Source organism: Melitaea cinxia, chromosome 20, assembly GCF_905220565.1.
Source record: "Melitaea cinxia chromosome 20, ilMelCinx1.1, whole genome shotgun sequence".
NCBI classification, from domain to species: Eukaryota; Metazoa; Arthropoda; class Insecta; order Lepidoptera; family Nymphalidae; genus Melitaea; species Melitaea cinxia.
Window position 1 is genome coordinate 12,707,084 of NC_059413.1, and position 26,959 is coordinate 12,734,042.

Genomic DNA, 26,959 nt, shown 5'->3' on the forward strand with positions numbered 1-26,959 from the left:
AAAATAGTGTATAATGTAGGTATCGGTGGGTAGATACACAATTGGCAAGGTCACCAGAATGATGTATTTTGTGAAACTGAAATATTGTACGTATAATACACATTTGAAAAAAAAAGGTTCTAAATTGTCTTCTAATAACTACTGAAAAAGTCACTTTATATTTGCTATCGCGTTAACATGAAATCTTGAAAACTAAGGTTTATAAAATATTTTTATAAAATATTTATAGTTATATTTTGTTTTAACATTATTATATGCCATTCAAAACAATTTCTTCTTCATTTCGATAATTTATATTCATTCTACATTTTGGTCTCCTCAAACTCACCCTAAAGATTCATACTTTTAGAAAATAAAAATATTTCACAGATACTTATTCGTAACTCAGTGCTGGATTGCTTCGGCGTTATGATGATCATCATCGCAATTGAACACAGCCTGTTGCACAAGAGGATTGCTATAAAAATATTATTACTTTTTGGCTGTTCTCATTACAAGTAACATACAATACACATAATATTAATTAAGCTGAACGCAACAATGGTTTATAATTATCGTTTTTAGAACATTATTTATTTACGTAGGGCACAGCAGGGAATACTCCTACTGGAAAGTAACTCGACCTTACACAAGATATTAGCTAAATAATTCTGCTGCTGCTGTAAGTGTTGTGTTCCTGTGGTGAGTAAGGTGACCAGAGCTCCTGGGAGGATTGGGGATTGGGTCGGCAACGCGCTTGCGATGCTTCTGGTGTAAAGGTGTCTATAAACTACGATAATCGCTTACTACCAGGTGAGCCTTACGCTTGTTGGGCAACAATAAGAGTTTTTTAGTTCATTTGAAACTTGCATACAACATGTGTATATCTCTCTCTCTCTCTCAATTCACGAGTGAAACAGAGAGTTGGGTTTGGTTTAATTCTCCCTATTATAAAAGACCTTTTCCTACTATTTTATTTATATAAAACACGCTGTGTATCTGGATGGAGTAAGTAAGCATACAAAACTACCAACAGATGTTCAAATGAGTGACGTAGATAATATTCTAAGCGTAAGTTTTGTTTTTAATTTAAAATTATAACAACAAATTTAACCATTTTCTCATATTTTGTGCTGCGAAAGTTTTAAATCACAATACAAAGTTGCTTTAATTATAATACAAATATTTTTCTTTTCTATGAAAATATGAATTAATTAATCCAAATAAGTTCGTAAATAAAAGTTAGGTTAATTTACAGATTAAGTTTCCTTCTATTCATTTGCGCGATGTCGTTGTCTATGTGGTTTACGAACTGCATGGCGTGCGGACTCATGATGCCTCTAGTGAAAGCTATTTTAAGAGAACTCGAAAAGGTTTCTAAGTAATATAATTTAAAACATTAGTCAATATTGGTGTGTTAGCTCTAGAGATCGCATTGTTACAATAATGTTTGCGTGTTATCTATACTAATAAGTTGAGAGCCGGTTTTTTTGTTCGGCTATACTGCGAAAACTACTGAACCGATCGAAATAATACTTATACCATAAAATGCAGCGTGTTTCCTAAGAAGATTTGATTTGTTAGTGATTACTTATCGTGTAAAAATGACCTGTATTATCGTGACCTACATTTTTGTCTTTGACCCAGTAGGTATGTTGTAAATTATCATGTGTGAATAAAACGCCGCGTTGGCGCAACGGTCACAGCCATGGATTGTACCTGTTGCGCTGGCGGTTGCGGTTTCGATCCCCACATGACATGACAAATATTTGTATTGGCCATACAAGTGTTTGCCGTGGTCTGGGTGGTTGTGCAATCCTAGTTGGTCTCCCCACCGTGCCTCGGAGAGCACGTTAAGCTGTCGGTCCCGGTTGTTATCATGTACACCTGATAGCGATCGTTACTCATAGTAGGGAATATACTGGCTGAAGCGAATAAAAGTAGCATTTATTTATCAATTTATATTTTTTTACTTTGCGTAGATATTATAGAAGTCTCTCACGGGCTCACAAGTTTTTTTGCGCCCTGTAAGCCGTAGCATGATGTTTTAAAACCTACAACAGTCCTCGATAGAAAGCCTTTTTTTTAACGCAAGTTTTTTTTTGTACTCCAGTTCGATTTGGATATGAGTGATGATTTTATTTTGATATGTAAATAAAGATAGAAACAATATTTTCTAAATTTATCCTTTATGTTTTTATAGATGGGTATAATGGAGACAAATGAAATTACGGTAGCTACAGATAACTCAGAAAAACAGTTAGTCTCTAATCTTTATATAAATTAGGTGTTATAGAAAATATAAAGTATTACTAAATATTCTTCGTAATTTCAGAGGACCAAGACCAACTGATTTTACTATATTTTACTTCCTCGGCATTGCGTACTCTTCTTCTATAGGTATGTTGTTGTTTTTTTTTTATTTTATTTTTATTTTTAGTGGCTTTGAAGAAAGTCCAAAAACAATTTATGTTATTAAATTTTTAGGTGGCATGGCTACTCTTATCGGAAGTGAAACTAATTTAATTTTCAAAAATTATTGCGAACTGTAAGTCAATTAACTTTGAATCAAGTGTATACTTGTATGTTTAACCTAGCTATTTAATCTTCTACTTAAGGATCTTCCCTGAGAGTCCAAAGTTAGAGGGACCGCATTTGGTGCTGCTAACGCTTCCAGGAGTACTCATCATGGAGATGTTCTTGTATCTGTGGTTGAACTTTTACTTCTTGGGAATGCTTAGGTGATAATATTCATTAACTAGTATTTAGATTTAAGCATATTTTCTACTAAGCTTTGAATAATTTATTTTAAGAAAACTGAGAGCTTTATAACTATTTAGTGAAGAGTACTCGTAATAAAGCAAAATAGGAATTGGTAGGGGATTATGTGTAGGTAGGTACTTTCCACCAATTTTCTGGGAAAGACTTGAAAAATTTAAAGAAAAAAAAAGTGTAACGAATAATTGCGACTATTAAGGTCTGCTTAAAAATTTAGGATTTTTTTGTACTTTCTATAACCATGGAAAAAATCGTTACAGTAACTGTTTCAAAATTCTAGCTGTATGTCTACAAATGTGTCTACAAATTCAGGGAATGTCTATGGCTACCGTAAAAAGTTCAACTCACATTTATGGGATTTTTATGTGAAATGTCAAATGTCTTGCTTAATCTGTAATCCATCACCTCTTTTTCTCCATCTTGTTAACCAATTTCAAAAAAGGAGGAGGTTACTCAATTCGACGAAACATAATGTCTCCATAAAACATTTGGTGATTTAGGAATATTGTAGCAGAATTCCAAATTGTTAAATCTTCGTAACGCATTTTTTTTTTCTTTTTCTTTAATAAAATGTTTTTTTTTGTACAATAATGAACCTCATAACAAAACATGCAATTTAGTGCAGTTGTTTAAAGTTAATTAAGCGACATACATTTCTCTCATATTCATTGATTCTCATAATTATGTCGATTGTATTTTCAACGTTGTTCCAGGGTTCGGAACTACACCGCTCTTCAGACAACCTTAACTGGCGATGAAGAGCAGTACATAAAGATTTTATTAAAAACACAATACCAACAATTGGGCAAAATCAAGTTTCACGAAGTAGTAACATCAAATTATCCAAATAGCATTTATATTAGGATTTAACATCTTTAATACTTTAATACGTCAATAATACTCTTTATTTAAGTATATCTACACAATTTGTAAATTTTTTGCAAAAGCAAAAGTCAATTTCCAAAGTAATTACTGAAAAATATTTACTGTCTGATTTATAGGACTTTAAAAATAAATGCTAATCTAAACAATTAAAAATAGAATAAGTCTAAAAGTTTTATATTCAAATATCAAATTGTATGTTTAACAGCTTTTGTGGTATTGTTTTGTAGCGATTCGTTGTTACCATATAAAACTTAAGCAATTAACTTAAATCTTTCATCGATACGAATATAATTATCTTTGATTACGAGTACAACATATTACTTTTTTTTATTTATACCAATAAATTATAGGGTGGCAAACAAGCTTACCTTCCGCTGACGGCAACCAGTTACAGTATAACTTCTTTTAGGCTGAGGTTAAGGTACTTCCCAGTGGGAATGCTGCAAAATTTAAGAAAGATAATAATTATATCTGTGTGTTACCTCAATAAAATATTTCCTCAATTAATTATTTCCAGGCTGTTGGTGCTGTAGTTATCTTAACAGCTTGTCTGCAAGCTATCATAAGTTCAACCTATTTGAACGATCGTAAAGAATTTGTTAGCTACAAGTAAGTAATAATATCTAGAAATATGATTTATGACAAACATTAAAAAAATTAACGTATTAAATGCCGTGTGGTTACGGCAGTAAAGAATATAGCCAACCCCCTCTCTTCCCGTGGGTATCGTAAGAGACGACTAAGGGATAACACAGTTCTACTACCACCATGGAACTTAAAAGCCGACCGACGGCGGGATAACCATCCAACTGCTGGCTTCGAAATACACAGGCCGAAGACGGGACGTCTTCGGTGCGACAAAGCCAGCCCTGCGGTCACAAACCCGCCTGCCCAGCGTGTCGACTATGGGCAACAGACAAAATTTCATGCCATTTTTGGCGAGAACTTTGCTAGTGGACTGCGATAGGCTGAAGTGATGAATCTAATAGCAAGTAACAAATTCGTTAAACTACTATTCTAAGTTACGTAACTTATATTTTCATATCTATTTCTTTATTTCAGTGTCATAAAATCTTCGACGCCGTCTATTATAAGTGCGTTGATACTATTTATCACACCAGTTGATTTAAACTGCTTCAGGTTCTTTAGAAGTAATGGTAAGCAAATAATTAAAACGTATTCTTATATTACAAATGTAAAAGTTTTAATGTATATTTGTTACTCTTTCACGCAAGCATCACATAATACAAAACCGGCCAAGTGCGAGTCGGACTCGCGCACGGAGGGTTCCGTACAAACAAATTTATTAAAAATGTTTTATTATATGATGTAACTAAAAATTCATGTCTTTCGCAATTTTTCCTTTATCTGTGTTATAAGACGCTACTTCGTACCAAAATTCAAGATTCTGAGGATAGATTCTTCCACTAAGGGTTTTGATTCTCTTGTGAGTGTCGAAAATTTGCATCATAAGCGGCTGTATCTTTTAATTGCGTTGACTTAGAAGTTAGATTTTTCTTTACAGCTGCAAGGTACAGTCAACCTGAGTATTTGATATGAATTTCAGCTTGATACCTTCCACGAGTTTCCGTGAAAAAGGGTCTTGACAGACAGACGGACAACAAAGTGATCCTATAAGGGTCCTGTTTTTTTTTCTTCTGAGGTACGGAACCCTAAAAATGCATACATAGATATCTTTTACCGAGATATGGCAACAGAATCGAAAATTCGAAAGTTACGCGGTTGAAACTTGAAACCGCTAGGTGCAACTAACTATAATACTATCTACAATCATAATCAAACTTTCACTGTTTTTACTTTGAAGCATTAAGAAACATTGAAACACAAATATATTTATTTTCAAGTCATAAATAAAATTTCAATCTTCGAAATATTATGTGGTAAAATTTTCTCATTGTATACGTCACTAGCTCGACTATAAACATAGAAAACAGTTAAGTTAGTTGCTCAGTACGTATATTTATGAATACATTTATACTAGCGACCCGCTCCGGCTTCGCACGGGTATAAAATATAATTATAGCCTATATCATTCACTGAAAAAATGATTAAAATCGATCCAGTAATTTTGATTTATTCATTACTGCCCGTGGCCCGCTCGCGTTAACTAACGCTACGTACCGCAATTTTTAAATCTGTAATATCTTCGAAAATATTCATTTAAATCATATGCTGTAAAGAGACATATAGATCTATATTAAATCAACAATGTACTTAAGGTATTTAATTAGATAAGGATTAATGCTGTATTGGTTAAAATCGTTTTGAAAATTAGCCATTATTTGTCGTAAAAAGTAAATGACAAAAAAATGTTATTGTGGGATATCCATAAGAGATAGACGTACACCATAGCGGAGTTTTCTGTAGACCTTTTTAATGTGTATAATACTTAGTACATTATTTTGATAAATCTCGTAGGGTTCAGCCTGCGTTTGCAATTTAAGCGAAAACAAAATAATTATTTACGACATAACATTAGAAAACTCAAAAATAACAGTATTTCTCCACTATTTAATGGATGTTATTATACATATAAACCTTCCTCTTGAATCAATCTATCTATTAAAAAAAACCGCATCAAAATCCGTTGCGTAGTTTTAAAGATTTAAGCGTACATACATGTGCAGGGACACAGAAAGCGACTTTGTTTTATACTATGTAGTGATATATAATACATTTATTTATAAGTTGTCCTTAAGGACAACTTATTCAAAAATGTATGAAAAACAATATAGCTTATTATAAATAAATAACTTATTCATAAATGCATTTATTTAAATGTATTTAATTTCTAAGATGATTCCGAGCCCTTGCCCTCGTCACCGAGCAAAGGCTGCCTCACCTGGACCTTGGTTAGCGATAATATTAAATGGAGCGTTCTATTCGTTATTGGTGTGTATTATAGCTTACATGATTACAATGATTCAAGCTGCAACATCCCACTGCTGGACATAGGTCTCTTACTCCATGTAGAAGTATCGGATCTAAATCCACCACGCTGTTTCATAACAACCGGGACCGACTGCTTAGCGTGCTCTCCGAGACACGGTGGGATGACTCACAAGACCACAAGGACAGTCAACCAGACCGGAAAGAAATATTTGTACAAATACAAATGACCATTCCTAGCGGAAATCGAACCGAAATCGCCGGTGGTGAGCGCCCACGCGGGGCATGCATCACTACACCAGAACGATGTCATCACATCTACATTATATTTATTTAAATATTACATTTGTAACCTGTTGTTAAAAATTTATTCCAAATAATTAGCCAAAAAAGAATCTCTAGAATTTAGCCGTAATGACATAGTGAATCAAACTTTTTGACTTACTTTCAAGCGAGCAGTACTATAATATTTGAAGCAATGAAAGAAAGTAAAATGTCCGATGAGTTTGAGAAGTTCCTCATGATGTTTTCGAATACTTCGGCGCCAGTGCTGGCGTTTGTTGTCATCGCGTTCTGCAAAATTATGACTGAGTTTGGGAGCAACGCATCCGTCATGTGTTGTTTATTGACACACGTTGCAAGAGTGGTTAGAATTTTGTTTTTACCAATGCCATACTAATATACTATTTTGTTGATGAAAAATTTAGATAACAGATCGAAAATTTCAACATTAATTCGTTACTCATTGGTCAGGTTAGCAATAATTAAATAATAATGGGTGGGCTTAGTGACGCTACGTACCGAAAATTCTTATAACTAACTTATAACGGGCTAGTCTTAGTAGGAAGAAAGATCGAGGGCTGTTAATTGAACTTGAAACCTCTTGAGTTCTGTTTGAAAAGTTCAGGGAAGGATGGGTAGCTGTGAGAATTCTCAACGCGCCTGACCTTAGGTGCCCTTTAGAATACTTGTAATTTACCCGCCAATTTATACCAATCTCATGGTAGATCACAGCAGGAAATATCCTGCTCAAAATCTGGAGCAGCTTAACTTGTTTTTCTCAACTTTACAGAAGATAGCAGCCAAATAACACTACTCTCAAGTATTGTGTTCTCGTGGTGAGTAAGGTAGTCCCAGCTCTTAGGGAAGATCGTCGATTAGGGTCGACAACGCGTTTACGACGATTCTATTATTGTAGGTGTTAATAAAATGCGGTAGTCGCTTCCTATCAGGTGAGCCGTAAGCTTGTTTGCTGACCTAGTTGTATATTAAAAAAATCAAAGCCAGCAATTTAAGACATCATAAATCTCTGGTAATCATATGTTACAGAGTGTATCTGCAAAGGTTAATCCATTATATCTGATGCTGAGCACGGCAGTGTCAACATCACTACCATTCCATCTTATAACCGGAACCCCCGCCAATGCTATGGTGTCAGCGTATGTGAATATGCCGCCGCGAAAAATGGTTAATTGTGTTATTGTAGCTCAAATACATTTTGTTATTCCCTAAGTTTGTTAGGTTATGCTTATGATCCCTGTCTTGGCTTTGTCAGAACAGTCTCAGTGAGAACTTAAATAGTCTAACGCTAGTCTGTATTTTGTCGTTGAAAAGAGCGGTGGTGCCTTAAAAGCTTGGTTTTATTGTGTCAGTGATTTATTTAAATATTTTTTAAAAGCTCTGAATAATCCGCTCAAATAGTTTGTACTCAGTTATCTAGATCAGAATACAACAACAAACTCAAACATTCTCGTATGAGGATAAATGATCCCAGAATGCACTGAGTAAATACTGCTATTTTGAGTCCATTAGGAGTTACATGGCTCTCTCACTCATCAGTAGGACTTGAAAACATCGATACAAGACTGGTTTCGAACCCACAATCGCATTGTCGGTAAGAAGTAGCCAAATTTAATATTTCTAAGTCTCCATAAGCAGCAATTCAGCTAGTTTTGGAGACTGATTCCAGTGGCAGATAAATAAGATTAAAATTATTTTTTAAGTAATTCGTTGGTAAGGCTTTAGGTTAAGAACCGTCAAAATATCTAAGCTCAGAATTTGACCGTTTTCAGCATAATTTCGTTACAAAAAAAAAATAACCCTAACCTATGTAACTACTAAATTAGACTGTTTATCGACTAAATTTGGTTACAAAAAAAATAACCCTAACCTATCTAACTTCAAAATGCGGTTCTTAATCTAAAGCCTAGCCAATTCGTTTCATTTCAGATGATAGCCGGAATAGGACCGTCTATAATATCGATATTAACAAATTTATTCACCGTCTGTGTTTGGTCAAAAGCTATATGGCCGGATATTGACACATACCCTGTTTGGACTGGTACGAAGTACATAAGAGACTTGTAACCAAGCACTTAATACACATAGGTTCTCAACGCAGCGGCATTAATATGGTTATAGAAACTTTATTCTCATAAAGAATTACAACAAATTCAATTACATGAGAAATTCAACTATATAAACAATTTGTAATTTATAACATAGTATTACTGCGAGACCAACACAAAAGAAAGAAAAAAAAAAACTAAAGTGGGTAGAAATTCAACAATCAGTTTACACAGCGATCGAATAATGAGTTCTTAATCCTGCCTGAACAGATTCCATCAAAGATCACTACAGACTTATCTATTTTTTAACATCAACTACACTTAGGGTAGACCGAGGCGAATCGGATCACAGGGCGAATCGGATCAAAATAAGAAATCTATTGATAATTCAAATATCACATTCGCATAAAACGCACTCAACCAGCGGTTTGCGCCTCTCCTCTCACCCCGCACCTCCCGACATAGACAGTATTTCGATCGCGCTTGTGAATCAGTAGCGACGCCGTTCATCAGCGACTCGGTCGTTTGTGCGTGTCGCAATTTTGCGCTCATCTAAGGTACGTACTTACGATTTCTTTGTGTCACATTACGATTTGTGTTAAAACTCAACTACATTGGTTTATATTGTTAATCAAGGTGTCTATATTAGAGAACCAATTCGCTTTTAAGTATGATCTTAGAGGTTAACGTCTAAAATATTTATTTCAAAAGTCTTGATTATGGGGTTAATCGGATCATATCGTCAGGGGCGAATTGGATCACACTTTTAAATTGATTTATTACATGTTTGAGGTTATTGATTCATATTTTTTCCATTCTAGATGGTTCGCACGTACAAAAAAAAGACTAACGCCGGAGAGTGGTCTCAAGAAAAAATGACAGAGGCTGTAAATAAGGTCCAGAATAAGGTGTTGACCTTACGTAAGGCTGCGGAGATTTTCGAAGTGCCGTACACGAGGTTACAAAGAAGAGTTAATTTATCCAGAGGCGTTATTAAACGTCGAGGTGGACAGCCAGTTTTAGATGAGGAAGCAGAACAGAAGATAGCTGACCGGCTATTGCACTTGGCAAGTCGTGGCTTTGGAATCACACCCAAAGCGGTACGTAAGTACGCGTTTGAATTCGCAGAAAAGCAAAATATACAACACAAATTTAACAGAAGCGCTGGAATGGCTGGCCAGGACTGGTTTCATCGCTTCATGCGAAGAAATAAAAAATTAACTATTCGGAAGCCGGAGGGTTTATCTAGAGCAAGGATTGATGGTATGAAGAAAGAAAAAGTGGCAGAATTCTTTAATACTTTGGAAACAATAGTAGATAACAACAATTTAAGAGGAAGACCTGAATGTATATACAATGTTGATGAAACAGGGATGCCGCTTAGTAATCGTCCACCCAACATTATAGCCCAAAAAGGTGCTAAAGATGTTGTTAGCATGACCACTGTTGAACGAGGTGAAAATGTAACCGTTCTAGCCTGTATGAATGCAGCAGGACAGTACATACCTCCATTTGTTTTATTCAAAGGTGTGCGTAAACGTGACGATTTTCTCCTCGGTATGCCACCTGGCACTGAAGTTGCCATGACAGAAAAGGGCTGGGTCACCGAAGAAGCTTTTAAGTTGTGGCTGCAACATTTCAATCGCTACCGGACCCCAGGAAAAGTAATTCTAATTTTGGATGGGCACGCGTCTCACACCAGCTACTCAGTGGTAGACTTGTGTGATTCTTTCGAAATTGAACTTGTACTTCTTCCTCCACACACATCACATGCCCTGCAACCGCTCGATTTATCGTTTTTCAAACCGCTCAAAACCTACTATCACCAACAAGCTACAGCATGGCAACATTCACATCCGAATCGAGGAATCACAAAAGTCGCTTTCGGAGCACTTTTCCAACGAGCTTGGAATCAGGCTGCCACTGTTGGGAATGCTACAAAAGGCTTCGAAAAGACCGGAATATTTCCACTAAACGCCAATGCAATACCTGACCACAAGTTCATCGGTGATCAAAAGTCGGACATTGTAGAGTCCCTAGTCCAGACCCCAGATACACAACCAGTAGTTGATCCAGTGTCATCGGCAAGTTCACGACAGTCTGACAAAGCCCAGTCTTCCACCTGTGCAGATGAAGAAAGAAAAAAGATGAAGAATAAAGCAACATCTGGGATAAAAATTAAGAGTTCCTCAACAAAACAGAGAGAGTGTCAAGTGCCCCAAGTCCAATCCAAGAGTTTTCAACAGGTGCAGCCACAAGACCAATCCTCAAGTGTAGAACAAGTGCAGTCAAAAATAATGGTACAAGTCCAAGCCACAAATACAAAACCACTTGATAATATAGTGCCATTCACAAGTTCGCAACAAGTTCACGAAGCCCAGCCTCCCACCTGTGCAGAAATAATTAAAGAAATTCTTCCATCACCGTTAAAGTCGCCAATTCCCTCTAAAAAAATTCGTAAAGTTTCAAAACCGGTCTTGCATTTAACATCACCTCAGAGTAAGACTGCTCTTCTTAAAAAAGAAACAAAGAAGAAATTTAAGGTAGACAATAAAATCAAGGAAAACAAGGAAAAGGCTGTAGGCAAAGAAAATACTTTAAAGAAGATGAAGAATAAAGCAAAGCCTGCGATAAAAATTAAGAGTCCATCTGCAAAACAGAGAGAGTGGCACTGCATTTACTGTTCCGAAATATTCGTTCATCCACCAACAGAGGATTGGATTCAGTGCAATGCCTGCGAAGAATGGTGCCACGAAAAATGTGCTGATATGGGGGGGGAAAGGGGACCATATATATGTGAATTATGTGCCCATAATTAAAATTGATCTCATCATTAAGTTTTCAGCGATTCCAAAGCTATAGTGTTAAGAAACTTAAAATTTTGTTACATTTTGTGTACGATCCGATTCACCCCGAAAATTGGGGCGATTCGGATATTTTTCTTTTTTTAGTTTTTAATAGCTAATTAAAAGAATATATGTATGATTTAAGTTTTCAAATGTTTATTTCATAGCTGATTGTTACTTCTTACGTTTTTATCAATAAAAATAATATTATATAACACTTTAGTATGATTTGCTCAACCTCAAAGAAAAAGTGATCCGATTCGCCTCGGTCTACCCTACTGGCCGCCAGTCCTTCGTGTCTTCTCCAATCTATATATTTAAATTATGGATGCCATAATCAAACAAAAAATGTTATTGAATTTATAATTATTACCTAAACTATAACACTCATAGAGAACCTATTAAGTGCCCAAATCCATAATTTTTCCAAAGTACCAAGAAGATGTCGAAAATTTTCAAAATGTAAATGAAAATATATTACGTATTTATTTCGTCATAAGGCAACACACAACGAACGTCAAAAATACAACACCAAAAAAAATCAAGGTAGCAAAACATTAATCAATGAAAAAGGTAGGTAAATTACAAACTAAGGTAATGTTATTGACTTAAATAATATGCTGGCTTCTTAATTACAATCAGTTTATTTCTTGACGACACAGTATTACTTTAGTATCTTTTCTGGAGCAATAATTACTTGAGTAAAGACAAGAAGTCTATATCGGAAACGGATATGTACTATTGACAATTCAGAGTTGCCACACACTAAGTTTATAATAAACAACAAATGTAAGTGTTATCCCGAAACTTAAATAGTCTAACACGTCGTCGTTGTTATATTTTTATTTCTTCAGCATACGTTTCGACGATAAATTTTTTATTGATTGATTTATATTTATTAAATTAGTTAAATTAGGTTTTTAAAAAATATCTATATATGAAGGAATTAAAAATAAAATACTCGTTACTGTTTTTATAATTTTATTTCTTGTAACGACTAAAAATACAGATCACCGCAGCGCTATTTACAAATGAGCATATTTACACTTGGCACAATAAATTAAAACAAAATATTTTTTCTGTTTTAATTTATTTTTTATTCGTACCTCATTACCATATCAGTTGAGATAAACCTAAGAAAAAATATATAAGTACATACTGGCAACAATTTTAAATGAGTGAAGTAGTAATCATGTGGTATACCTATATTTGGCATGTTATGATTCAGATAAAACAGAAAATGTATTTTATATAATATAATAAAATAAATGCAAGAAACAGACAAGAAATATGCATAAATCAGAGTTTATTTTTGTTAGTCACTTTATGTTCCTGAATTTGCCATATCTTAAATTAATTTATAACATATTTATTATAACACATTTTATAGTGTTTTTTATATCATTTTTTTTGCAAGATTTTTATTATCTGTATGAATGTAATGAACTTAGAATAGTTTAAATATTAACGTATTTAATAAACTGAAATGCCTTAAATAAACTTACATAAAAATTTGTGCATTATTTCAAAAATATGATAGTTACACTAGAACATTTAGTTTAGCATTTTACGTTAGAGCAACAAAAATATCCAAAATGCAGAAATCGGAATACTCTTGATACTGAATATATTTATATTACCTAATTAATAGTTATTAGCTAGCTGTAATTTTCATAAAATATTTTATAAAAATATAACAATGTCAATCATTGTGATATTTGCTAAATCAGTATATAGTTTATTTATTTTGATAAGATTATATATTTTATTGTTTACATTATTTATTCCGTGTCACATCAAATTTAAGATCACAACTCAAATTTTTTGTACACCACACATTTTAATACAAAGCCAAAACACTGGCGTGCCAGTGTTAAAAACTTGTTGCAATTGTATGAAATTACATTCTGCCAATTGATGTCGTTAAATCATTACTTGTTACATTATAGGCCCGTTTTACCGGTTATGGGCAAAGTTTATACTGCACATACGTTACTAATAGACTTTAACAGCAGAAGGTACAGTGACATAGCGAGCTTAGTACGGGCCTGGAGCACAATACCTTTTCAACCCTCCCCCCCATTTGAAAACTATTACACCTCTTTGTGGGTAGCGTCCGGGGCATGATGCCCCTCCCTTGCCCCCCTCGCTACACCACTGAGGAGGTAGAGTAGACTTTAGATATAACTGCGATAGACACGAATAGAAATAATCCATGAATATAGAAAAATTCGGTCGAATAAAATAATAATTATACTATGAACTTTATCTGATGGATAACGTCAACTGTCAAATAGCATCAACGGCAACCGGCGAACAGGCCATAAAAGGAATACCCTGATGGATATATTTGTGTTTGGATATGTTTGAAAAAAATCTTCAAGTCTTAATAAGACTTTTAAAAGAAGATCGGACTCCGAAATAAAGTCTGAAATTTCAGAGAATATTTGACCTTTTCAGAGTTTTACAGAGTTGTAAAGACTTATTATTTTAAAAGTATTTTTAAGGCTTATGAAGATTTCTCAATAATTCTTCCAAACAAATATTTCCACCGGGCATATATTTACATTATTATATTCTCAGTTGTAAATTCTGTATTAAAAGTTTATTCAAACAAGATAGAGTTAAGACATTCTCTAAAAGAACATTACAGAGTACGTTCTAGAGAAATAAAGAAAATCTATAGTAAAGAAAAATTTAAAGTGTAAGTTGTGAACATTAAAATAATAATGGCTAAATGTTTAATAAATGGCACTAAATATCACACTACTATGTAACTGGCACGCCAGTGATTAGCAGAGCGTTTTATAATACATTTCGCTATAAATATTTATTATAATAAAAATATCAGACCTATTTTTAAAAAAATATCAATAATCTAAATATAACTAGGAACATCCGTTTTGGACAAGAAATAAGTTATTGATAATACTAAATATACGACGTTTACTTTATTTATTATTTTTATGTTATCACAATCAAGTGGCACATTATGCAGAATTGGCAGTTTGGCATTATGCCAAATTTCCATGCATGCGTGCATGCAATGCATATGGATGTAAATAAAATAAATGTCGCACTACAAATTTACTAAGTCCTCACCCGCATCACCGTTCTATATCACGCACTCGTAATAACTTTTCGTAAAAACCACCTTGTCAACAAAATTAAAGCGAAATATATTAATTTTTACCCCCCAAAAATAAAACGAAAAAATAAAGTTTTTTTTACAAGATAAGAAAACTTCATGTCAATGAAGTATATACGTATATACCTGTAGTGTATTCGCGTTAAGAAAGTAGTTACTCATAGCTTCACTTAAGTAAGCTACGCCCCTTGATCCTAAATCGTAGTTAGACGCCGTGTTCAAATGAACCAGTTGAAGCCATTAAGAGAGGCATTCTATTTTCATACGATTTAATTGGTAAATGAGCGTGTTTAAACTGAGTGACAGCGTTGAGTCGCTATTTTTTTTAACGCGATTAAACTGCATACATTTTGATAATGTCATGCATTTTGGTCTCTCATACGCATAAAGTAGGAAATTACTATTTATCTTATTTTTCTTTACTTTGAATTGAAAAATGTGTAGTCTGGTGTAGAGTTCTAATGACCCAAATTTACCAAAAAAAACTAATTTCTGACTTTATGAGTAGTAGAAAACGTTTATATAAAAATATATAAATGCTTTATTTTGTATTGAACACAAATGCTCATGATTTATTTACTTTAAAACCACTGGTAGATTTAATTACAGCGGTGATATTATCTCCCCCAATTGATATATACTTGTTGATTCACTAAAAATTCATATTTAAAAATTAATTTGCTAACTTTTATTGACAATTTTGAGATTTTTTTCACCACCTTGTCCAAAATTGTCCAAAAATAGTCAACATTGGTCAAGCTTGCAAAATTGGTACAAAAGAATATCAAAAGCACCAATATAGCTTAAATCCATGAAACTAATAATTTGTATTTAACTCTTTTTAAATGGAAAATAGTTACAAGTAAAGGCACTATTACTCACATTCAGTGCTAACTTTTGATTAGCCATATTCGAAGTTGGTAAAGTACAGTTGAAGGCTTTGTCCGGACTCAAATCGGTCGGCAGTACGTTGCAGTTCAAGGTGATGTTCTTGGTGACCTTGTGAACTGATGATGTAGGGTTCTCCAGGGCTGCGATGTCTTCTGGTTTGAAGATCAGTGAGCCCCAAGTGGGGTAAGCTCCCCATACGATGAGGGTTGAGACTATCTTGGGTCCAATACCACCAATAGCCTGTGGATGTTTTATGGTTATGTTTCTATGATTGTTGTAGCCAATTGTATTAAAGGTATTAATAGGACAGTTTGGAAACACATCTTGGTATATATTAGCGTGTGTATGTGTATATGTGTTTTTGTATATCTGCGTATGTTACTCACCATCTTAGAAGTTGGTATATGGGCGACACCAGCAACAATAGCGTTGGGGGGTGTTCCCACTGGCATGTGGAAGGCCATGGAGCACGCCAGTGTTGCTGGTATCATCAAGTAGCGAGGGTCCATGTCTAGTGTACGAGCCTGGAGAGAAAAGGAAATAGATTAGATTTAGTACTTTTTATTTTAAAAATATATGAATTAGAAGGAATCTTGACAAAAATGATCAAGATGATATGGATGCCCAATTCTATTGCGTTGGGTATTTTTCAAATGGGTTAAATTTACGTAATTAATAACATAATATTTATAAATGTCATAATGTTTATGAAGCGTCTATAAGGACTTAATTGACTAATACTATTAAAATATCATTCAATTTGATCCAACTTGAGTTTAACTGTAAAATTTAATTTTCCAAAATATTTCCTAAAAGTATTTCCCTGCGGTACTGTAGTGCAGGACATATTGCCCCAGCTTCATATGTAACTAATACTTAACCAAAAAAAATACTACTCATAGTTGATCAAGAGTCTGAGATGGAAGGAGGAGAGCGGGGCAGGTGGAACTCACCATGTTGGCCAGCACGGGCAGGATGAGGTTGGCGATGGCCACGTTGGAGGTGAACTCAGTGATGAACTGCGTGACCAGCACCACGGCCAGCAGCACGACGGGCGCGGGCGCGCCGTGCAGGCCGGTGAGCGAGGCGCCGATCATGGCCGACAGCCCCGTCGCCTTGCTGCCCTCGGCCAGCGCGAACCCGCCGCCTGCGCGCACGGACACACACACTCATACTTTGTTACTTGTTGTCCAGAACTAGAAGTACCGACCACACACACGCACTTGATTACTTGTTGTCCAGAACTAGAAGTACCGGCCACACACACACACACTCATATTTGGTTACTTGTTGTCCAGAACCAGAAGGACCGGCCACACACACACTCATACTTTGTTACTTGTTGTCCAGAACTAGAAGTACTGACCACACACACACTCATACTTTGTTACTTGTTGTCCAGAACTAGAAGTACTGACCACACACACACTCATACTTTGTTACTTGTTGTCCAGAACTAGAAGTACTGACCACATACACACTCATACTTTGTTACTTGTTGTCCAGAACTAGAAGTACTGACCACACACACACTCATACTTTGTTACTTGTTGTCCAGAACTAGAAGTACTGACCACACACACACTCATACTTTGTTACTTGTTGTCCAGAACTAGAAGTACTGACCACACACACACTCATACTTTGTTACTTGTTGTCCAGAACTAAAAGTACCGACCACACACACACTCATACTTTGTTACTTGTTGTCCAGAACTAAAAGTACCGACCACACACACACTCATATTTTGTGTTCAGATCTAGAAGTACCGGCCACACACACACTCAAACTTTGTTACTTGTTGCCCAGAACTAGAAGTTCCGACCACACACATAATCATACTTGGTTACTTATTGTCCAGAACCAGAAGGACCGACCACACACACACTCATACTTTGTTACTTGTTGTCCAGAACTAGAAGTACCGACCACACACACACTCATACTTGGTTATTTGTTGTCCACAACCAGAAGGACCCGCCACACACACACTCATACTTGGATACTTTTTGTCCAGAACCAGAAGGACCGACCACACACACACACTCATATTTGTTACTTGTTGTCCAGAACCAGAAGTACCGAGCACACACACTCATACTTTGTTACTTGTTGTACACAACCAGAAGTACCGACCACACACACTCATATTTTGTTACTTGTTGTCCAGAACCAGAAGTACCGACCACACACACTCATACTTTGTTACTTGTTGTCCACAACCAGAAGTACCGGCCACAACCACACACTCATACTTTGTTACTTGTTGTCCAGAACTAGAAGTACTGACCACACACACACACTCATACCTTGTTACTTGTTGTAAAAAACAAGAAGTACTGACCAGACACACACACTCATACTTTGTTACTTGTTGTCCAGAACCAGAAGTACCGGCCACACACACACACTCATATTTTGTTACTTGTTGTCCAGAACCAGAAGTACCGACCACACACACTCATACTTTGTTACTTGTTGTCCACAACCAGAAGTACCGGCCACAACCACACACTCATACTTTGTTACTTGTTGTCCACAACCAGAAGTACCGACCACAACCACACACTCATACTTTGTTACTTGTTGTTAAGAACTAGAAGTACCGACCACACACACTCATACTTTGTTGCTTGTTGTCCAGAACTAGAAGTACCGGTCACACACACTCATACTTTGTTACTTGTTGTTTCAGAGCTACTGGTTTCGGTGCGAATATATAGCGCCCTTTGACAAAACGAGGGTAGCTTTGCGAATCGAGTATACACACACACTTTCGTATTTGTTGCTCCAGTGTTTATTATATAGATATGTATTTATAAGTATCGGCACAAATGAAACATATCTTTTCAAGTGAACTAATCTCGCATCAGCCCACTTGCATTTCAAATATATCTCCAGCTCACTAGGTTTATGATTCATTTTCGAAAGACTGACGCAATAAACGAGAGTAAATTAGACAAATCTAATAAACTAAAACAATACATACTAATATTTTTATTCTAAATTTACTATTTATTTAACCATATCAATTTGTGTTTAGGTACTTAGATATTTTCTTTTTTTATTGTTTACTTTTTTTACTATTATTTATTTTACTATTTTTAAAAAACGTTTTTTGTATTTGTGAATAATTTTGCATGCACATTGGTATTAAGATTGTAATATGAAAAAAGCAAGAAATAAAAGGCTTTTTTATTTTTTATTTATTTTATTTAAATTAGACAAAAATAGTGAGCCACTCGATCGGACGATGCCGTTTATCATGCGAAAGAGAGAGATAGTTAGCTATGGCTCTGTATCTTTTCGATTCATATTTCACAAGGTCATAGACTCAATCGTCTTGCTTTGAACAAGCGAAAAAGTATTTTTTGATGACAACATTAGGTTGCATTTTGGTTGCATTATAAAATTATTTCACTGAGCTAAATGAGCTGAAGAGCTAAATGAGTGATATATATCCTAAGATCAAAATGATATATATCTCTCTTTTCTTTTCAGTGATATAAATTTCGCAAGGCTAATCGGCACCAATATTTAGTGTTAGACGATAGAATGGGACGATGGACTTTGCGCATCGTAGAGAAATCACAAACAGATTATACTTTTGTTCGGAACAAAATAAAAGTAAATAAACCGTATAACTATTTACTGCCCATTGAAAATCTATATCCATAAAATTAGAGTAAAATTGAGCGCTCATAACCATGCAAATAACTATACCATGTTCATGATGAAAATCACAGACATATTCACATATGGAAGAACGAGGTTCTATTGCCGGTCAGGGCACTATGGTTTATGTGTAAAACGGGATGTTTATCACGTTGGTTTTAGTCATGTTAAGTAACCGTCGATCATTTCTACTTGTACTGTGTGGCTACGGGTACTGTGTGCCTACGGTACTAAAGAATATGGCCACCCCCTCTCTTCCCGTGGGTGTCGTAAGAAGCGACTAAGGGATAACACAGTTCCGCTACCACCTTGGAACTTAAAAAGCCGACCGGTGGCGGGATAACCATCCAACTGCTGGCTTTGAAATACACAGGCCGAAGACGGGCAGCAGCGTCTTCGGTGCGACAAAGCCAGTACTGCGGTCACCAACCCGCCTGCCCAGCGTGGTGACTATGGGCAAAACACATGAGTTCACGTTATTTTTGGCGTAAACTTGTGGAGGCCTATGTCTAGCAGTGGATTGTATAGGCTGTAATGATGATCGTTTCTACTGAACCTCATTCCCAGTTAGTGCACCATAGCGCTGGAGCTAGTGTTTAAATATTCGAACTTATAATGACCAACAACGAACATGATCGATATCCAGTTTACATATACATCATATTTTTAGAGACCATTAAATTTTAAAGAATTTAATTATGGACCTGGTTGCTTTAGCCTGAGCAAAATTTGTGGATCCAGCGGTCAGTAGAAAACTGGTATAATTCAAAAAAAAAATATATGACCATCTCGAAAAATGGTCTAATAACTTTTCATTTCAAAATTTTAATAACTATATAATATCTTCGTCTTTACCTTATGACTTCTTTTGAAAATTACTAACCACATTTTATAGCAAAAAAAAAAACTTAACTTAGGAAGTCTAACATTAATCACATTATAAAGTTGAATAAAACGGTACTTACCCAACAAGAAAAGAAGACCCCAAGGAATTTTCTCCTTCAAGATGTTCCAGGTGACAACACCAGGTGACGGCTTTGAATTTGCCAATTCTTCATCTGTTCACAAAATATAATTACTTGTAGCGGTATTGATTGCTTTCCAATTACACAAAAAGCGACGCTGTGTAACGCAGTGTTCGACAAAGCGTTTTCCATCAAAGACTGTTCGACACTCGAAAAAGAGTGTGCTTTAGACTTTAGACCACACGACTGAAGTAAAACTTACGAAACGTGACTCTTTCTCTCTCTTTCTATCTTTACTAACTTATATCTCCCTCTCAACTTCTATTCGCCTCGTCCTATCACTCTTTTCGTAATGCTCTCATCACCAATTTCTTTACAGTAATTGAATTATTACTTCGATAAAACGTCTGCTGAGACTGCTAAGGGTAAATACATTCTGTAATGCGCTTACTCAATGTTTATTTTTGTTCAATTCAATAATACTTTAAAATTATGGCTGATTGAAATAATTATTTTTAATAAAAACTATTATTATTACGAAATCATTATTTATTGCCCTGCGAATTGTGTAAGAACTAAAACTTATTGAAAGGTTATGTTTGTAAATTAAATAAATATTAATTAAGACCGATGAAAATGCCTTCTAGTGTTGTTTTCAGACATTACACTGTACCATTCAACGCTCTTACACAATGTCTGGCAGTGTTGCGCAGTGTAACACAGCGACCCTCTGTATTAGTAAATGGATAGCAACAATTTATATTATGTAAGATTAAATTTATCATCTGTGCAGTCAAGTATTAAGTTTTGTATCTGTGGTCTTCTTTATGCATTTGACTTGTCTGAAGATGGCCTAGCAACTTAGCTCAAAACTTACAGAAGATCATTACGGACAAATAATAACTTAACTAACTGCTCTCAAGTAAGGATGGGTTCCTGTGGTAAAGTGGGCAGAGCTCCTGAGGAGGGTTGGTTTGGGATCGGTTACTTGTAAGGATGCTGCTGTTTCAGCCATCTAAAGACTACGACAACCGCTTACCAATAAGACCATACACTTTTTGGCACCATAATGATATAAAAAGTTAACTATTTAATCTTTAATTTCTGTAATACTCACATGAAACAGACGGTGAGAAAAATTTGCAGAAGTCCACCGACATCGGCAGAATGAACATTAAGATCACGATGAACATGGACACCACGCCGTCTTTCACTTTCCTGGCGACAGCGGACTTTATTATCGACGAGGAAAATATACCAAAGCCTTCACATTTCAAACGATTGTAAAACATTCTTGTGTTCTAACAAACCTTCTTAATCAATAGGATAATGGTCTTTGCCAGTTGTCTGGAAACACACATAACCCTTATCAATACCAATTTGTTTATAGCCTCAACGCATACGCATTCAGCTTGTAACATCCCACTGCTGGGCATCGGCCTCTCTCTCCATGTAGGAGAAGGATTGGAGCTTAATGCACGACGCTGCTCCAGTCTGAGTTGGCGGATATGTTCCCTTTTATCAGTAACGATCGCTATCAGGTATATATGATAAGAACCGAGACCGACAGCTTAACGTGCTCTCCGAGGCACGGTGGGGAGCACAAGGACAGACATCCAAACGGCAAAGAAATATTTGTACAAATACAAACATCCATCCCGAGCGGGAATCGAACCCGCAAAACGTCCAGGTTTTAGGCGACTACTTGCACCACAACACCTCTAACGATACCAACAAATGATCATCTATCACAAATGATAAGAGTCTGAACTAAGAAGTAATGTTTTTATGTAAAAAAAAGGTACTAACATGGATGTGATGACGTCAGCCCACCCAGGCATGAACCCTGGCTTCCTGAAGATGTAGAGAAACACGGCGAACAGGAACAGTAAACCTGAAGCCTGAAATATATTAAGAAAACCAAATATGTATTTAATATTATAAAATCTTTGGAACTAGAGGTTCGGATTGAAATATTTCGTTCTGTGTTGGATTGTCCATTTACCGAGTAAGGCTATAGGATATTTTCTTCAAATTTATACGCGTAAAACCCCAGATTTTTTATCAATTGAAACATGCTTAACTCTTAAAAAGTACTAGACAATTAAGATTTTTTTTCCTGATAAACATCTGTCTCTGAGTCTGGGTGTGATATATTTATTTATACAAGTATTGTTTACAAGTATTTATCGAGTAATTACATTTGCTCGCAAACGATAAAAAAACCGACTTCGATTACATCGACAAGTAATACAACGTAAGTAGACGAAAAAAACGAAAAACAAAACCGACTTTAATTACAGCGACGAGTAATACAACGTAGATCGACAAAAAAATAGTCAGTAACTTCGCGTTATCAAAGATTACTCAAAAAGTAGTGATCAGATCTCAATAAAGTTATATGTGACCACATGACAAACATCAGCTTTCGATTAAATTAAAAATTATTAATTAGTAGAAATCAATTATTATCCAGTAGAAAGTTATGCGGTATAATACAACGTAGGTCGACGAAAAAAGCGTCAAGTAAAAACGTATTATTAGATATAACTCGAAAAGTAGTTGTTAGATCTCAAATAAATTTAAATGGAACCAATTGACACACACCACCTTTCGATTAAAAAAAATTGTCGAAATCGGTCCACACGGTCAAAAGTTCTGATGTAACATACATAAAAAAAAATATATACAGTCGAATTGAGAACCTCCTCCTTTTTTGGAAGTCGGTTAAAAATTAACAAACGCACTAGTGATCACTACGATTTTCGGGGGTTTCCCTCGATTTCTCAGAGATTCCGTAATCAGATCATGGTTTCCTTATCATGGTAAAATACTTGAGATATCTTCTTTCCAACAAAAAAAGAATTATCAAAATCGGTCCATAAACGATCAAGTTATCCCCGAACATAAATATATATATACATAATTACATACATAAATTAAATCGTGATCTGACAATTGCTTTTTGAGTTATCTCAAATAATTCGTATATACCGATTACCTACGTTGTATTACTTGTCGATGTAATTAGTCGGCTTTTTTTTCGTTTGCGAGCAAACACAATTATGTTTAGGCCAAAAAGTTCGGGTAAGAAACCAACCTTCTCATGGAAAGTGACCGGCCCTAATCCCTTGTACTGCTCCCTGATGACCTTCATCGTGTTATCTGAACCTGATGACGCCCTGTTCACCTTCTTCGCAGCTTCACTGTTCGGTCTGATGACAATAATTTTTTTTTTTTTAATTAATATTGATATATGCCGCTTGAATACAATTCAGCTAAATCAAGATTTTTTTTTCTCAAATGATAATAAAAACAATAAATAAATAATCAACTAGGGTAGGGCATAGCAGAAAACTTCCTGCTCAAAATATGGAGCAGCCCGACTGGGGTAGTACCTCGACCTTACAGAAGATCACAGCTAAATAATAGTGTTTTCAAGCAGTATTGTGTTCCTGTTGGTGAGTAAGGTGACCAGAGCTTCTCGAGGGAGTTGGGGTAGGGCAACAAACAACGCCCGAGGTCCGGAGGTTTCGTCTGGGCCTACCGCCGAGGCAAGGTGGCGAATGCCCCTACCCCACCTTGCTCCACCCAGGCGGTCGACTCACACGTGGTGGTTTTTTAGTCAGTAGGAGTCTGATATAACCCTCTGGCGCTCCCGCGCCGGAGGGTATCCATAATGGATTTTCCCCACGTAAAAAAAAAAACAAGCAACGCGCTTGCTATGCTTCTGGTGTTGCAGACGTCTATAAGCTACGGTAATCGCTTACTATCAGATGAGTCGTACGCTTGTTTCTACTACAGTTGCATTTTTCCTAACTTTTTTTTAAAAATCATTGTGACCTTTTTTAAAATAGTGCAAATCCACTCACCTGAACAGTCCCATGTAAGTGATCTGCAAGGATACCCAGACCAAAATCTGCATCAGCAACATTGGTGGTGTACTGTACGCCATGAACCAGAAGAAGTCCACCGAGCCTGATACTTCGGGGAATTCCCTGAAACGGAAAAGATTTGTTATGAAAACTTTTTATAAAATACTTTTTAGAAAAAAAGAAATAAAATTTAATTGGACAATCCCTTCGCCAAAGTTTATATAAAAAGTTAGCCTTAAGTTAATCATAAAAATTTACAGCTTCAAAAATATTATGAAATAACTAATCGTAATACAGCTCTGATTATATTGTTTTCTGCAGAACTTTTCTTAAAGGAACAATGTGACATACAATGGAAACGAAAAAGAAGACATTTTCTCTTGCCATTGTATGTCACAATAATTCTTTTCAAACTAAGCATTATTTAGTTAATGACTATGGTTGATGAAAAACTACCGCTGATTTAGAATATAGATTCTGCTAAAAAATATTGGCAAAAAACCCAAAAAAACGTGTGTTATAGGTTTTGACCATTGTCTGTCTGTGTGTCTGTCTTTGACATTGTAATTCCCAAATAGATAGGCTAATTTCGATGTCGTTCCTAACGTGAACGTATTTCCTTGCACACGTTCTTAGCTGTTTGGTAAAAACCGATCCAGGTCCAACATGATGTAAGATATTTTATGAATAAAATTAAAACGTTGCGTAGGGATTTTATTGAATTCTTGATAAAAGTCAACCATTATAAACTAAGCCTTGTATTCAAATATAGACACAAACGGATAACTTATATTATTATTTTGAACCTGTCGATTTTTCGTTACAGTCACCATTTTTGCAGGTTTTCGCTCGAAATATCGGCAGTTTCAAATTAATAATCGGTGAAATTCACGTAAACGTGTTCATTAATAACTTATACGCACGAATCGAAGATGCCCTTGAAGGCAGAGTTGGTAGCAGTTCCGACAAGGGTCCCACAACCGCCCAATGTTGAGGCGTACGCTATACTTAAGTAGTAGCAGATGGTTATATCACTGGGCATTGGCGTTCTGGAAAAAAATATACATATTAAGAGTGTATGCTACCTCAAATTGCTTATTTTCCACTCGGCAGGATGTCCATATCTTCCAAACTACTGAATATTTAAGTTTGAAATTTATGTATGGTAAAGTTCGGGACATAAACTATCTTTCATATGTTTCGAAAACACGATTCCATAAAATTTTCTCGATACAAAAAAATCGCAAAGTTACCCCTATTTTTGTATTAAAACCTTAATATCTCAGTAAATATAGAAGTTATGGACTTGAGATTAAGCATGGTAATTGAAATAAGTATGAAGAACATTTTATATGTTGCGTTTTTTAAAAAATAACTATTGGTAATGTTTGTGGGGAGAAAATACATATAATTCGCGCGATGAACAACCAAGCGCTCTCAATTCTCATGTGTATTTAGTACGGGTGAAATCTGAATTCGAGCTGAGGTAGTGTAGCCCCTTAATATTATTGTATAGGTGTATATTATCCTGCCCAAAACCTAGAGCAGTCTGACTGGGGATGTACCTCAACCTTACAGAAGATCACAGCTAAATAACACTGCTTCCAAATAGTGAAGTATTCCTATTGGTGAGTAAGTTGGCCAGAGATGCTGGGGGGAGTTGGGAGTAGGATTGGCACCGCGTTTGCGATGCTTCTGGTGTTGCAGGCGTCTATACACAAGTGTCTACCATCAGGTGAGCCGTAAGCTTCTTAGCTGACCTAGTCGTATCAAAACCAAAAATTGTATCTGAACTCAACCTAAATTTCAAAATTGATATCGACGAAATTGTAGGAGTTAGTTTCTTGCTTTTATCCAGTCTGAAAGTAGTTTAAGATCCAGTCGCGTCGCTAGGCAGACAAAGTTATGTATATATACTTTATTGCACTTAAAAACAGAATATACAGAAAATTACATGTATAGTTGATGGCAAGGGTGGACTTATCCCTAGAATAGATCTCTTCCAGTCAACTAATGGTCATGAGATAGAGTGTCATATAGCGTCATATATGTACTTACTCTTCATCTGTAAGTTTGTCTTGAATGGCCTTCGTGTCCTTTCCGTTTTCAGTAAGTGGCTTCTTTTTGTTGATGTACACGTCACCGAGACCTTGCTACGAAAATAAATAAAGATTGAATACAGAGATCGTTCACTTTCAAGAGATCACGTCGTATTTCTGACTCACTTTATACGTACTAAATTAATAAATATCTACAAAATCCACACGGTTGTTTCTTCCTGAGGTAAGCAACTTAATGCTTGTGTTATAGGCAATAGCCGACTTTTATAGTTTCTTTTTTTTTGGTAAATTTGTATTTATAGCTCACAACTTTGTATGCGTAGAATTTAACAAAAAAGTTATCGCTCAGTTCGCAGAGTTCTATAATAAATACATTTCTAAAATAAAAGTAGCCTAAGTTTCTCCTTATTACATCAGCTATCTGCCAGTGAAAGGCCCGACAAAATCAGTCCAGCCGTGTCAGATTTAGGATTTTGATTAGCCGGAACAAACAGACAGACCAAAATTGTAATAAATGTTATTTTGGTATATGTACCGTGTCTACATCCATATGCATTTAGTAAAAAGCGGTTATTGTAATATTACAGACACTTCAGTT

At 35.5% G+C, this 26,959-nt stretch overlaps 3 protein-coding genes across 3 annotated transcripts in view; 2 read left to right on the forward strand and 1 right to left on the reverse strand.

Annotated features, from left to right (window-relative positions):
- Positions 1-408: 408 nt before the first annotated feature.
- LOC123663286 (protein I'm not dead yet-like) lies at positions 409-8,919 on the forward strand. The gene is made up of 13 exons (XM_045597975.1): positions 409-497; positions 1,238-1,352; positions 2,183-2,238; positions 2,315-2,379; positions 2,467-2,527; positions 2,598-2,720; positions 3,471-3,585; positions 4,160-4,251; positions 4,705-4,799; positions 6,460-6,555; positions 7,005-7,198; positions 7,882-8,019; positions 8,782-8,919. Exons 1-13 carry the CDS (start codon positions 409-411, stop codon positions 8,917-8,919), a joined length of 1,377 nt encoding a protein of 458 aa, XP_045453931.1.
- Positions 8,920-9,721: 802 nt separating this feature from the next.
- LOC123663287 lies at positions 9,722-11,719 on the forward strand. The gene has a single exon (XM_045597976.1). The coding sequence runs from the start codon at positions 9,722-9,724 to the stop codon at positions 11,717-11,719; it is 1,998 nt and encodes a 665-aa protein (XP_045453932.1).
- A 991-nt stretch (positions 11,720-12,710) lies between these two features.
- The window catches only part of LOC123663241 (protein I'm not dead yet), a 68,278-nt gene continuing 54,029 nt past the window's right edge, over positions 12,711-26,959 (reverse strand). Inside the window, exons 7-16 of the mRNA XM_045597932.1 lie at positions 26,360-26,454; positions 25,225-25,350; positions 24,299-24,424; positions 23,527-23,641; positions 22,236-22,327; positions 21,544-21,644; positions 20,427-20,519; positions 16,739-16,932; positions 16,172-16,309; positions 12,711-16,025 (exon numbers count right to left, since the gene is read on the reverse strand). Coding sequence (XP_045453888.1) covers positions 15,726-16,025; positions 16,172-16,309; positions 16,739-16,932; positions 20,427-20,519; positions 21,544-21,644; positions 22,236-22,327; positions 23,527-23,641; positions 24,299-24,424; positions 25,225-25,350; positions 26,360-26,454 — 1,380 coding nt within the window. The 3' untranslated portion in view covers positions 12,711-15,725. The remainder of the gene's footprint in view (positions 16,026-16,171; positions 16,310-16,738; positions 16,933-20,426; positions 20,520-21,543; positions 21,645-22,235; positions 22,328-23,526; positions 23,642-24,298; positions 24,425-25,224; positions 25,351-26,359; positions 26,455-26,959) is intronic.

Coding starts and splice junctions, on each gene's coding strand:
- LOC123663286 (XM_045597975.1), top strand. CDS start 409: ATGATGATCATCATCGCAATTGAACACAGCCTGTTGCACAAGAGGATT. Junction 2,528..2,597: donor TTCAAAAATTATTGCGAACT/GTAAGTCAATTA, acceptor CTTCTACTTAAG/GATCTTCCCTGAGAGTCCAA. Junction 6,556..7,004: donor GAGCGTTCTATTCGTTATTG/GTGTGTATTATA, acceptor CTTACTTTCAAG/CGAGCAGTACTATAATATTT.
- LOC123663287 (XM_045597976.1), top strand. CDS start 9,722: ATGGTTCGCACGTACAAAAAAAAGACTAACGCCGGAGAGTGGTCTCAA.